The 14,412-nt window shown below is 46.6% G+C and overlaps 1 protein-coding gene across 1 annotated transcript in view; it reads right to left on the bottom strand.

Annotated features, from left to right (window-relative positions):
* BMP6 (bone morphogenetic protein 6) overlaps positions 1 to 6,301 on the bottom strand; it is an 85,292-nt gene extending 78,991 nt beyond the window's left edge. The window contains exon 1 of the mRNA XM_048940886.1: positions 5,848 to 6,301. Within this exon, the coding sequence (XP_048796843.1) occupies positions 5,848 to 6,262 (415 nt within the window). The 5' untranslated portion in view covers positions 6,263 to 6,301. The remainder of the gene's footprint in view (positions 1 to 5,847) is intronic.
* Between the last annotated feature and the right edge of the window lie 8,111 nt (positions 6,302 to 14,412).

Here is a 14,412-nt window from a genome sequence, read left to right as displayed (position 1 = left end):
TATACTGAGCATTCGCGCAAAACACCAGGTGATATCACTGGATATTTTTAAGGGGAAGTTCATAGGAAAGCAGTTATGTATTCTTGTGATTAACACCACATTGGATCAAAACAGTCATGTCTAGCTCTCTTAAAATACAGCTACTGTTTTAGTTAGCAGAACACTTCGGCTCTGTCTACATTATACTTTTTTTTGCCAAAAAATTCGCACTGTTGCTGCCACTGATTCAATTCTGTCATTGTGCTGTGATCAACACTGCAACCTTTAAAAAAAAAAAAGCTACGGGCAGCTCTGTCAAAATCTTTGTGCCCTTAAAAATACAACAAAAATCATCTCATGATGTCTCAAAAAGGAAAAAAAAAAACAACAAAAACAACAACAAACAAAAAAAAGAAAAAGAAAAAAAAAACAAGAAAACAAAAAAAAACCAGCCCACAACACAGCCTAAAAACCCATCACAGCCATCTCCTGCCTTGAGAGCTGAGCTTAGAGTTCAGGAAATGCTGGCTGCAGTCTGAAGTCAGTTTTATAAATCAAACTCCAGCATGACCCCTGCAATCCCAGTAGGGCTCATCTCAGTAAATGCAAGCCTTCTTTCCCCTGCACGGTTCCTGCAGTAGCTGTGTCCCTGTGCTGTCCCCAAAGCCACCGGGAACCAGCCCCAATTGCAAGGCGCGGGATCAAGGAGTTCCCTGGCACAAGAAAGGTTGAAAGAGAACTCACTGCCTAGGGCATCACAGCCCAAAATGCTCTCTCCACACATCAAATGGGAAATCTCGGTATGACCCAATGTCATCCTCTGAACTGTTCACACAAAGACTGGACCTCAACTGTGGTCTCCCATGCACAGGTCTGATCCTTTGAAAGCAAATGGGAATCTCTCAACCATGAGCCATTTTTCCATCCATACCGATCATAGAATCCCAGAAGGGCTGAGGATGGAAGGGCCCTCAGGGTCCAGCTGGTCTGACTCTTGCTCTAGCAGCAACACCCACAGCAGGGTGCCTAGAATGATGCCCAGGTGGCTACTGAATATCTGTATATTGTCTGTTCTCTGTTTAATATCACTATATAAATAGTCAAATGGAAATGCTAAACAGTTAGTAGGTGGACTCTGCTTAGGAGCATTGCTGTGCCACTGCTGGGAAACAGCAGAAACACACAATGGGACTGTTTATGTCTTAAGTAATTCATACTTCCCTCTAGCGCCACGCAAGTTAGAAATGATGCAAGATGACTTAAAGAGAACCATGCCTCTACAGCATGGAAAGTCTAAACACCACCTTCCTTCCTCCTAAATCACAAACACCACTTAAAAGTTTACATTCAAAACTGCAAGAGGGAGCATCAAGACTGCAATGGGCTCAGCCAGGCTTGGCACAGACCTGCAGCCCTTCAGTGAAAGCGGCAGCACAAATGCCCTCCAGGAGCTCAGCACAGGGCATCCACGGCAGTTCTCCAAGGGATCTACCTGCTGACAAGACATTCACTTGAAGGGAAACTTTGAAAAGAACACCTTTTTAGAAGAAATAGTTTGGTTGCAGGCTGCTAGCACAGGGAAAAGAACTGGGAAATGCTGCTTTCGGATTTTCAACAAACAAATCCACACTTAGTTTTGTATTCCAACAAACAACTTTCTATTAATTTATACATACAAAATTTGTCTTGAATTAATCAAGACCCCTCTGGGAATTCTCACTTTTTCCAATTACAATCACTGTTTTCTTTCTTCCTCTCACACAAATTTAGGATAGTGTAAACTTTCAATCCATTAAAAGCTTTCACAAGAGTTCCTAGCTCTAGAGAGTCCAGATGACACTCAAACATGGCCCTCCACTAACTTCAATGCCGTACATCTTGATCAGCAGCTGTTCTTGGAACCACACATCTGTCAGGGCTCCTGTGCAAAGCAGGAAGACCTGAAATTCACTGCCTGAAGAAGCTGAAGGCTTCTAAAAAGGCAATCAAAGGATGATGGAGGACCACTTGCCTTTTCTTTCATCCTGTCATCCTTTAGCTCCACACCAGCAGACAGCCAGCAAGCAACAACTTCAAGGGGATTACATACAAAAGGGTCTTCGGCTGCATCAGTTGAGCAGCAAATATAAAGCTGATCTCCGATGCTTGGGATGCGTCTTGGCGACGAAACCCAGCATACTAGGTTTGGCAGACATCAGTAAACTCATTCCCATCATCAGCTCCGTGATTTCTAATACTGGCCTGCTCCAGACACACGTGGAGGATGCTGTTTGCATGCCGAGAGCAAGGCTTTGCACAGCCAGCTGGCAGCATAGCCAGATACGCAGCATCACACACTCCCGTTATTCCCTGTGAGTAGATGTCATGACCTTTACAACATGTGGCCAAGAGTATAAACAGATGGGATGACAGTATGAATGGTGTGGTCCCGTCGCTACAATCATACAATGTCCCTGATACATCTTTGTTGCCAAATTCCATATCCCCTGACGCCATGTGTGATACCACAGAAATAAAAAAAGACAGGTAGGCTAATCAGATGCCTCAAAAGAAAAAAAAGAAAAAAAAAGATCTGTTTTATAAATGAATTTGGAGTGCTTTAGCACTGCTTCCTTCCTATGAAAAGCCATAGTGACTGTGTGTAAGTGGTTGCTTGCCATGGATTTATGCAAGATTATTCCTAGAAGTAAATCTGGTAGGAGATTGCTGCCAAAAAAAGATGAAGAGATGGCTCAGAGGACACCACATCCGTAAGCTACTGCTTTGCAGGCAAGGAGAGAGAGAGTATTTGCACAGCCAGCCATGCACTGGCTGGCTGGCAGTGAAACGCAGCTCTCTTGCTCCCAGGTATGTGAAACCATACAGGGAAGACTGTGATTGCCTGGGTTTTAGGGATTCCAACATTCAAGAAACTTTTCATCACGGTCACAACTCAAATCATGCAGAAGGGCTTGAGGGATGGTTTGGGTTTTGAGAGAAAGCAGAGAGCCTTTTCTCCCAAAAGTAAAGAGATACACTGAATCCATGCTGGTAGTTTGCTGCAAGAAGGAACAATACATAACAATAATGACCTAGCACCATGCATCAAAAGTGCACTTTCTACAGTGCTTGCCACTGGAATTTGGATTAGTTCAGACTTTCCTGGCATTGCTGTTTAGCTGCTGCTAGCTATAGATTTGGGCCATACCAGAGATCCACAAAGATTGTTACTGCATTCCCTTTTTCCCTTAGCAGAAGGACACATTTTCTTCCCACCGTGAATGCCAGCATAGTGACCTGCATGGATGAGGGACAGATAAGATTCTTCCCTGTCTCGATCCACACTGTTCCTCTCGTTATACAGAGAGTAACTCCGAATACATCTAAAGTAACAGAGCCTTTGAGGGTCTTCTTTCTGCTGCTACCCATGGCATGCACTGCTCTCTAAAGGCGCTAGCTAGCAAAATATGGTCTGGAGAGCATCTCCTTTCTGTTTTAGCCATGAGGATTCAAAGGAAACCAAAGGGAGTCTGAACAGCCACAGCCCCAGCTCGAGCCTGCAGGTCCAAGCGTGAGACCTTTGCCCTCATCGTCCTGAGCTTAGAGTAGGGTTGCTGCAAGGAGCTTGGTACATCCCTCACTAAGACAGCCCTAGAAGTAGAACAGAGAGACACTAGCCTGAGTCTAGCTGTCAGCCTAGCGTCACTCCCTCAAAGAGAGATGTCCACACCAACACCAAGCCATTCCAAGAGGATAAAGGAGAAAGAACCCTACTAGTGCCATGAGGAAGATATATAATACAAACAGGAAACATTAACACAGTTTTTTATCCCCAGTAGTACTGTGTCAAGCCATGCCAGTGTCTACATTCATCCAAGGATGCTCCTGAAGAGGAACAGTTTCACTGGGTTATTGTCTGATCCACTGTGCTGCCCCAGCAACACAGCCCCTGCTGTAAACCTCAGCACAGAATTTAGACATCCTGGCTGGCCTGATATCTCTTAAAGAGAGAGATCAAAAACACGTGTTTCTATCTGAGTTCAATATTGAGCCCTCTTAAGTGGGAAACTGACAGAAATATGTGTTTTCTGAGTGCTTTATCCCAGGCGATATGCCTGAAATAGATGCCTTGGGGATCATCTTCCCATAGTAGAAAGCAGGTTTACCTGCTGTAACTAGTATTTTATATCAAGATCTTTTTTTGTGTGAAACTCAACAAATGAAATTTATTCTCTAAATTACCTGGTTTGAATCTCGTGCATCTCTTCACTTGTAATAGAACCTGATACTTAGCAGGTGTCTCTCAAAGCAAAGTGCTGAGAATCATCCTAGAAAATGTGAATTTCCCACATTTCTTGAAGTTAGACCCTTGGGGAAACACTGCCCACACCTCATAAATCCACACAACCAAGCACAACCTCCAGCTATCGGGTGATGCACTCGCCTGGCCATATCTGTGCTGCAGCAGATGCAGTACTAAAGGAGATACACCCTTCTGATTGAAAAAAAGAAGGAAAAAATGACTTTGGTAGCTGTCACCTCAGTAATGGAAGGCCAACTCTTCAAGGCTGGACACAGGCAAAGCTCTTCAGAACCTTATTCGAACCTAACAGAAAACAACTGAGCCATTGTTTGGCTTCCACCCGTCAATCTGTGAACTCATTGGTAACAAACAATCGCGTTCAATGACACGAAAGTTTATGACTCGGAACTTGGAAGTCGATGAGAAATTTCTGCAGTTGATTCATACTTCCTGAGACTCGGAATCAGTGTTTCTATTGCGCTGCTCTACTATGCCACAGGAATAATTTTCCTTGCTGTTACATAAGTGTCTAGACCCAAATTATTAGAACCGATCTGAGTCGTACGGATGCTTTTATGCCCTAATAATAATAACAAAACCCAAATATTTCCAGGTCTACTGTCTAATACTGCTCGCCAGCTGCCCCATTATGCAGGGTGCTACACACCAACGCCTCATGCCCACTCCCTGTTATCAGCCCCTGTAGGAGCTGCCCTGCACCTCACAGTAATACAATGGGGATGGCTCACAGAAAGCCACCGCGCTTATCAAACTGACATCGTTCCACATACAGGTCCTCAAAGCCCCCAAGGCAATTGAGAGAGTCAGCAGCAGCAGCTCCGCTTGCCCGAAGAACGTTCGTATTCACGGAGGGCACGGCAGGAGAGAGGGATTTCCACTGAATACCGAAATCTCCCAGCCCAGGGAGCAAAACTAAACCTACTCTATGTACCTACACGGCAGTACCGAGCTACCAAACAGACCTACCACCCTGCTAGCCTGGATACATTTCCCACTGCAGCAACACATCATTGCTATGGGTGAGGAAACAACACACTAATACTGGTACGAACTGCATGCAGGTGCCCGATGTGCAGTCCTGTCCGGCTCTCGGCCGCCGCGCTGAGACGCTCGAGCTTCACAGGAACTCACTTAAAAAGGAACTGCCACTTGCCAACTGAAATATTTTCCCTCTCCACATTAGGCTGAATCTAATTATGCTGCTCCCTTCTAATTACGGGCTAGCGTTCAGGGCTCCTTCAAATGATAAGTTAAGAGGCATTCCCACCGAAATTCCCAGCACGGAGCCCTTCGCATCAGGACCGCGCTTCACCCGAAGAGCAGGGCTGGCATCTGGAAGAACTTCTGCAAGATTTCTACCGCTTCTCCGGCTCGGACACCAGAAGAGCTGTCCCGTACCCACCCCGCAGCGCCTCCGCCGGCCCCAGAGGAGCTGCGGGGACACGAGGCACAGCCGAGGGCCGCTCCCTGAGCACCGGCGGCCGCACCTCGCACGGAGCGGCTTTAACCACGGACAGCCCAAATACTTCTTTTTGAGTTTCGCTTTATTTGTGCTCGGCACTCACCCAGGTTGACGAAGCTCATCACCATGTCGGCGTCGTTGAGGAAGGCGCTGTCCTGCGCGCTGGGCACCGGCGGCAGCGGCGGCGCCGGAGCGGGGGGCTGCGGGCGGCCGCCCCTCTCCGCGCCCGCGGTTCCCTCCGCGCCCTCGGCCAGCGCGTGGTACAGGTCCAGCATGAAGCGCGGCGCTGCCGGCAGCCGTCCCGGCGGCGGAGCCGGCGGTTCCCGCGGAGGCGGGCGAGGACGGTGCGGCAGCCCCAGCACGGAGAGGATCTCCCGCTGCATCTCCCGCTTCTCGTGCGACTTCAGCCGCCGGTAGAGGAAGCCCGGGGCGGCGGCGGCGGGCGGCGGCTCGGCGGGGCGGCAGGCGCCGCTTAGCAGCGCCCAGCAGCAGCACAGCCAGGCCAGCCGCCGCGGCATGGCGCTGGGCCGGGCGAGCTCCCCGCTTCCCCCTGTCCCCGGGGGCTCCCCGCCGCCCTCGGCCCTCCTAGCGCATGGGCCGGCGGGGGGCAGCCAGGCCGGCGGGGCTCAACGCTCGCCCCCGCCCCCGCCGCGCATGGCCGCCCGCGGGGCAGCGCGCTGCGAGCCCCCCGCCGCCGCCGCTCAGGTGCGCCGGGGCCGCCCCCGGCCCGGCTGCAGGGCTGAGCTCAGCTCGCCATGCCCGGGGGCTGCTGCTGCGCGGCGGGGACGACGACGACGACGACGACTGCGAGGAGGAGAAGGTGGACGAGGAGCAAACTTTTCCCCAGCGCAGCCGGGCTGCGAGCGAGCGAGCAGCTGCCGCCTGCGGCCGCAGCCCCGGTCCCCGCGGGCTGGCCAGAGCAGGGCTGCTGGCGGCGGAGGCAAATCACCAGCGCGCCCGCCTCTCGGCGGGGCGGGGGCCGCTCCTCCGGGGCGGGGAGCGACCGAGGGCGCAGGTAGCGCAGCCCCGGGGCGGAGCGGTGGGCGCAGCGCCGTGCCGGCAGCAGCAGGTTGCGGAGCGACAGCCCCGTGAGCCGCCAGAAGTTTGCTGCCTCTGAGCGGGGCGGCCCGGGCGCGTCGTCTGCGGTTTGGGCTTCGAGATGAAATACGGGCTTTGGGCTGTTAGAGCCGTCACATCTCTTCTGCTACCTTTAGGGAGGGTGGAGCCTTCGTTAGGAAGATAGATAGATGAGCTGTTCGCTATCATCTTTTCCTAGAGTAGCAAACACAACCTACCGCAGACCCTTGGTACATCCTAAGCACAAGTAACTCCCTTCTGCCTTGGCCAACAAAGTGCTGATCTGCACAGCTGCTGATCTGCACAGGTGCACTGCTGTATAAGAACATACCCGTTCTGACACAAAGCTGGTAGATCACAGCTCTGATTTCAGCTCCTTCATAAAATAGAGGGGGAGAAACATCACTCTTTAGTGGCCATTGGGATACCAAGAGACAGCTCTTCCACATGTCTCTGACTTCGTGGGTCTTGCTTGGGGTGGATGAGTAAAGGCAGGCTAGCCCCTCAGGAATCAGTGGAAGCGCTCAGGGAGAATTTCATGGGAGTTGGTCCTGAGAGTAGTATCTGGACCATTTGAAGTCACTGGCAACACTTCCATTAGCTTTATTAGAATCAGAATCTGGGAATAAGCTCGTATTCAGTTTCCCAGAGACACATCTGAGAATGTTCAAGACAGAAGATGTTATGTTCACAAGCAGAGGTTGCACTGAGCATTTGCTTGTGTGCAAGTTAGGTTATGCATGGGTGTTATAACTCCACCAGTCAAGGAACACCATAATGCTGTTACTTAAAAGTTTTTTGGGGAAGAAAAATAACTCATTTTTTAAGATCTCTCCAACGGAGGACTCAATGCACACGCATCCCCACATCACTCTAAAGCCAAACAAGAAGGCCTTTTCTCTGTCTGCTTTGTGAGGGGCATTCAGAGGACAGGGAAGAAGTGGAAGAGCTCTGGTATCAGCATGAGGTCACAAGGAGATTTCCCATGCAGGTACTTCAACCCCAGAGTGGTCAGGGAAGCAAGGAGCCACTTCTGTGCCATTCACTTCCCAGTTGCCATGACTGTTCAGGTGTAGCTTACGTTTCTTTCTCCAGCAAAGCTTCATAGCTTTTGTTTCCTGTTTTTACAGCTGCAAAGGAACATGCCATATTAAGTGTCTATCTCTGAAGAGCAAGCTCTCCAGTATGACCTGTCCCCACTTCCCTTGAAGTCAGGCAGATGACTTTACACTCCAGGGCAGATGTCACACATTTCTGCTAAGTAGCAAACGTGCATCACCTGTATGTTTTTCCTCCGAAAGAAAAACACTTTGAGCATTTCCACTTGCATGTGTGTTTCTGAAGTAAACAGCAGCTGTAATAACAGTTGGCTGTAATAACAGTGTTTGGGCACCTGAGCTTGATGCAGTCTGGGGCCATGGGCACACAGTGAGCCTTAAAGTACTTCCCCATTAAATTATCTTCTTGGTAAGTTCCTATGTGTTTCTAGGAAGCTGTCCACACTCCTTCATAAGCCATCACCCTTTTTGTTGAGTCTTTGGCTTTTCTTCAGCAGTGCTTCCCAGAGATGTAGATTCCTAATCCCTGGCAATGCCTCTCACGTGTAGACATGAATGCTGCGCTTTGAGTTTCAGCTAATGTTACCAATCTGGAAAAGTCACTGCAGCACCCAGCAACTCAGGGAAAAACGAATTAAATCTTCTTAAATTGGTCATTTGCAGCTATGGATTTCAGACATCCCTTCCATCTGAAAGTGCACATTTCTGCCAAGGATGTTCCCACTTCAGAAGAGAAGTGAATACCTAGTTCTCTGGAGGATAGCTGTATATTAATGCTGCAAGCTATGACACATTTTAGGAGTTAATTAAACATACGTTACAGTGCTACCAGCAAAATGTTTATCTTGCCAAGGAAACATCTCAACACTTACTCCATCCAAAACTCTGCAGTAACTGTTGCTTTCACTCAGACTTTCCTTTCCCTCTCCTGTCTTCAAAAAACGTTGCGTATACAGCGCCTGCATTGCTTCCAGATCAGCGGATATCCCTGCTCAGGAGGGACATCTGGTGGCAAAAGGGAGAAACTCGTGTCTGCTCCTGGAAGTTTTTCCTCGTTGGAAAGTAAATAATAAAAGCTTTTTTTCTTTTTCCCTTAAGAAAAAAAAAAAACAAAACCCACAACAAAAAACCCTAATAATACAGACGGGTCTCTTACATCCTCCAGAAAAATCCTCATTTGATTTTCTGCCCATAAGCCCAACTTCAACCTGTATTCAAAGCCTTGCACCTGCTGGGTCCTTTGTCTGACACGTATTGTGAGCATGACCACCACCAGACCTGTTTGTCCTCAGGAATCCTGTTCCAAGATATGGCATGTGGCCAGCAAGGATTAGCTGCAGCAGTTAATTTCTTCTAGCAGTGTTGGTGTTTACACTGTACGCAACTAAAGCTCTGCTTCTTATTTCTAGTTGAAAATGATTTATTCGCTTTATGGATGTCTTCATCTAGCAAATCACTCATCAATCTTCCTTAAGCAAAAAGGCATTTGACTTTTATAATGCTGCCCTCCCAGCTTCCCTCAAGCTGAAGCAAGAGACAGGCCAGCAAAGTGCCCTGACCAAGCCAGGCCTCTGCTCTGAGGGGTCAGAGAATGACAGAATTGCAGGGGTTGGAAGATCTCAAGAGATCATTGAGTCCAACAACTAGTGCTAAAGCAGGTTGCCTACAGCAGGTCATGCAGGTAGGCATCCAGCCAGGTCTTAAATATCTCTATAGAAAGAGAATCCACAACCCCTCATAGCAACCTGTTCCAGTGCTCCATCAACCTTACCAGTAAAAATCACAGAATGGCCAGGGTTGGAAGGGACCTCAAGGATCATGAGTCTCCAACCCCCCTGCCACATGCAGGGCCACCAACTTCCCATTTAATACCAGACCAGGCTGCCCAGGGCCCCATCCAACCTGGCCTTGGACACCTCCAGGGACGGGGCATCCACAGCCTCTCTGGGCAGCTGTTCCAGCACCTCACCACTCTCATAATAAAGAATTTCCCCCTGACATCCAACCTAAATCTTCCCTCCTTCAACTTAAAACCATTTCCCCACTTCCATTTCCTCTTCCGCACATTAGTACAGAACTTCCTATGCTCAGGTTTTAGGCCACCGCTCCTTGTCCTATCAGTACACACCACTGAGAAGAGCCTGGCCTCATCCATTTGCCTCCCACCTCCCTCAAGATATGTATAAAAAGTTATAAAGAATGGCATTTGCTTTCTTAAAAATAAAACAAAGAAACAAAAAAAGCAACTACGTTGTACAATAATGACATAGCTGGAATAGGCTATTTGCAGTGCTGTGCTTGGAGAAGCCATAAATGCAAACATGCCTACTAATTTTAGCATGCCCGTTTCCAAGGCCTACTTGTGAAAAGGGAAAGAGTGGTTTAGTATAATCTCAGCTGAAAGATCGAAGCAAGCTAAAAACAGCACATGCTGTGAAAGCTCAAATTTTCCTTTCACTTGATGAACTTACTTTCTCCACTGCAAGTAGGGACATTTGGAAAATAGTAACATCTTATTTGCACATACCAAACCACTGCTTTCCTTACCTAGAAATCTCAGCTAAAAATATGTAGTGATGATTTCCCAGACCAGAATACTATAAAAAGTGGTTATAAATATTAATTCAATAACACAACTGGACCGCTGTCCTTGAAAAAGCAGTTAAAAGTGAAATAAGCTACAGTATGCATTTCACAAACAATTATAACTCTGTCCTAATCCCATCCATCACCTACACCTACATATACTTATGCGCTAATAATTATAGCTTAAAGTTTATTTGAAGTCAATAGTATCAAGTATTAAGGGAAACTGACCTGGGACAGCATAAATTAAATAATTATTAATATTTTATATTGTATCATTAACCTATTTTTTCCTGAGTCTTTTCATGGCATTTGTTTTTCATTTCAACTTTCTAGTCGACCTTTACTTGTTTGTCATTTCGTCTTTACTAGTTACTTTCTGCTTAAGGCTGAGATAAGTAAATCATTGACCGTACAAGGAAAAGAACAAAATCTGCCCTGTATGGGCCATGAATTAGACTTCGAAAATTAGGAAAGTTACTTTTTCTATGTAGAATTGAGGTTATTGGAAGACAAAACTCAGAATATATAGAAATCCATTAGCCAGCAAAAGGAGTCTACTTTTAGCCTACCTACATAGAGCAAAGGCAAGATTTTAATAATACTGGGCACCCATTACTTCAGGTGTCCTAAGAAACAACAGGAGTAAAGCTGAACGTTGTAATTCATACAAGCTGGATTGCAGGTGTACCTGTGTTGCAAACACTTTATGCAGTTAAGCCCACATCCATTGCATACTTGTTCCATGAGTACAAGATGCTGTGCTGTGTCCAGCCTACTTAGCGCTCAGCATGGCCTTGTGTAGTGGATAAAAGTCATGGTATTTGTATCCTCCATCTCGGAGAAAGTACTGCATTTCTTCTGATCAGTGTCAGCTAAACAGGTGCCTCACTGACAGTGCTTCTTTAGCACTGAAAAAAGACGATGAGAGAATGAGACGTTTTCATGCAATGTGAGTGCTGGCTGGCAAAATGCCATCTGATGTCCCTCCATTTACACTGTCTGGAGTAATAAGCAGGGAAAAAAAACCATAATGATTTTGCTCATTATGTGAGCATGAATGGGAAGACTGGTTTCGTTAGATAGATCGTGATGTATAACAAATGGGTGCAAAAAATGTCTAGATGACAAGTGAAGAATGGGAGAGGATAAAGATGTAATGGGGGATCTGTGTGTTGATCTGTCTGTTCACCAGACTGTTTTAAAATATTTACTCTAGCTTTATGTTCTAATGCTTCAAGCTGGTAAGTATAGATCAGTAACTTTAAATTTTTTGTTTAGCAATTAATTTTTGTTGTAGAGCTGCATGGGCGAAGAAAGTTTCTCAGTTAGATCAGTCCAGATTTAAGCCTTGGTGCATACAGCAATGGATAATACAGCTGAAAAGCCCTCTCAAATTCTGAAAGCTCTTACAGACTCTGTAGAGTCATTTCTTCCCTTCTGTGACTGGATGTTTCATATGCTGAATCCCATGAGCTGTTGTAATTGAGTAGAGAAGCCAGAAATTTGAGGAAACATAAATGGTTTCAAGTACCATTTCTAACCTCAGAATGTGCTGTAGGTTATCACATGAGAGTTAAATTTCACAGGCTTACAAAGGTTTTAATACAAGCAATCTATCCATTGTGAAGCCAAATATCCAAAACACCTGGATTTCCATTTTAATTCTACATATTTTCTTGAAAGGGGAAAGAATCTCAGGACAGTGCATTAATCTGCATTGCACAGTTAACAGAATTAGCGAATAATTTTTTTCTCAGTGTGATAAGGATGGGGTTCGGGAGTGCTCTCCCAATCATTTTTATACCTAGAATCATAAAATGCCTTGGGTTGGAAGAGACTTCAAAGACCATCTATTTCCAACTCATCTGCTGCAGGCAGGGCTGCCAATTTTATAGAGATATAGGAAAAAAAGTGTATTTCTGAGATACAAGGTCCAGTACATCACCTTCTGGTTTAGAACAGAAGAAAGAGAAAAAGGAGAGGGAGAAAGGGGAGAGAAAAAGAGAAAGGAGAAGGAAGGGAAGGAGAAAAAGAGAAAGAAAGAGAAGGAGCAGAATGGCAGAGAGGAAGAGAAACGGAAAGAGAAAAAGAGAAAAAAAAGCTGTTAAAATTGCTAACAAATATTGCAGAGTAGGATTAGAAAATATTCTGATGAGAACAGATTCAGGGAAAAAGAAAAAAAAATAGAAAAAAGAAAAAAGAAAAAAAGAAGAATTCTGAAATCTTATTTAGAACAACTCTGATGAGCTCTGCTCCGACCAGTGTGCAAAATATGTTTTCTCAGCAACACTTTTCAATAAAATTGGGACAGATCCAAATAGCATGAGGCCACAGTAAGGACCTCCAGATTTCAGTCTGAAAATCTGTTCCCAGCAGCATCCTGCTGCGGAGACAGCTGCACTTGAGCTGCTTTCATCTCACCTATTGCACATGGGGGTGAGCCTTCGAAGGTGACTGTCCCATAACACTCTCCAAAAATAAATCCCCGAGATCGCTGTTTGCTGCATTAGGCTCAGCAGCTGTTTTCACACTAAAAGCCTTTCACCCATTCCACCCAGGCCCTAGTGGGCACGTCTCTCTGTGTGCTCACAGCTCATCTGCCATGCAGAGGAAACAGTCCCCTGGGGGTAGGAGGGAACATTTTGTCCCAGAGCAGCAGGTGGGCTGTGCCAGGACAGCTTGGTACCTTCTCCCTGTCATATCCAATGCCCCCCTGGGGCTGCCAAGGAGCACACTCCCTTCTTGCCTCTGAACTACCATCAAGGAGTTTTTTCCCTGTGTCCTACTGAAGCTCTTGAGGATAAAAACACATTCCCTATAGCTTTTTGCTGCTTACAGACATTCAGTAAACACAGCGTGGGTTCATTCACATTTGCTTTAGGAGACACCTCATAGAGTGCCAACCCAAATACATGTAATTTTGGAAAAAGCAGGGTCTCAGGAGGCACTCTGTGCAGGACAGCTAGTCCGCAAAGGCATTTGCAGGCATTTAGAGCTCTAGCAGCTTGAGGAGCTTTTAAAAACCTATTGTCTTTTTTTCATACAAACATACATGATTTTAGCAATCCCTCATCCCCCACAGAGGATATATTTCAACACCTGTACTGACTTTAGTGTCTGATGAACTAATAGATTAGTTCCTTAAAGGAATGGTTTTCAGCCAGGACGAAGGGGAACAGTTGTTCCCAAATGCCATTTAACATTCATATACGAGAAGTACACACTGCTATAACGTTTTGGTGATCAAGTCAGGAGACCAGCTGGGGTAAGCAACAGCCAGTTTAGAGTGAAGAGAAGCAGCTGCTACTGTGCACCAGACCAGTTTCTGTGCCAGCTCAGGATGAGGTAACTCAGATGAAAGAGTCTTCCTTTGCTTTCTACAGGAAATGCTTAGAGATTGCCAGGGAAGGTTTTATACACTTGCCTGCCAGAGGTGAGTTCAACAGCGATCACAAAGAGAAAGAGAAGTCGCTTCTGTAAGGGCTGTTAGAAGAAAGCCTTACCAAAAAAAAAAAAAAAAAAAAAAAAAAAATCTGTTTGTACATTCTTAGCCTTCTCTAAATTAACAAAAACTACTCCTTGGTGAAGCAAAATTGATAACCAACTCCTAACAGCATTGCTTATGAGAGGCTTCAAGTTTCCGAAGCAACAGCATGCCAACACCGCCAGCCTTGCCTTTGTTACAGTGCTGGCCCACAGCAGAGCTCCCACGTTATGCCTGGGCCAGCTCACGCACCAGCTCTGTGGCCTCCATCCCTGCTGGGAACAAAGCTTGCAGATCCCCAGGGATTGTAGGCCAAGAGGCTGTGGCTGCTGGAGCTGAGGCCACGGCAGCCGGTTGGGATGGGTTGACTTGGTGTCACTGAGCAGTTGTTGTGCGGCAAGACCATTCCTTCAAGCGAGGCTGCATACGCAGGCCAACACAAAACTGGGGCGCAGCACGA

Source organism: Lagopus muta, chromosome 3, assembly GCF_023343835.1.
Source record: "Lagopus muta isolate bLagMut1 chromosome 3, bLagMut1 primary, whole genome shotgun sequence".
In the NCBI taxonomy this organism is placed as follows: Eukaryota; Metazoa; Chordata; class Aves; order Galliformes; family Phasianidae; genus Lagopus; species Lagopus muta.
This window is presented reverse-complemented; position numbering and strand designations above follow the sequence as displayed.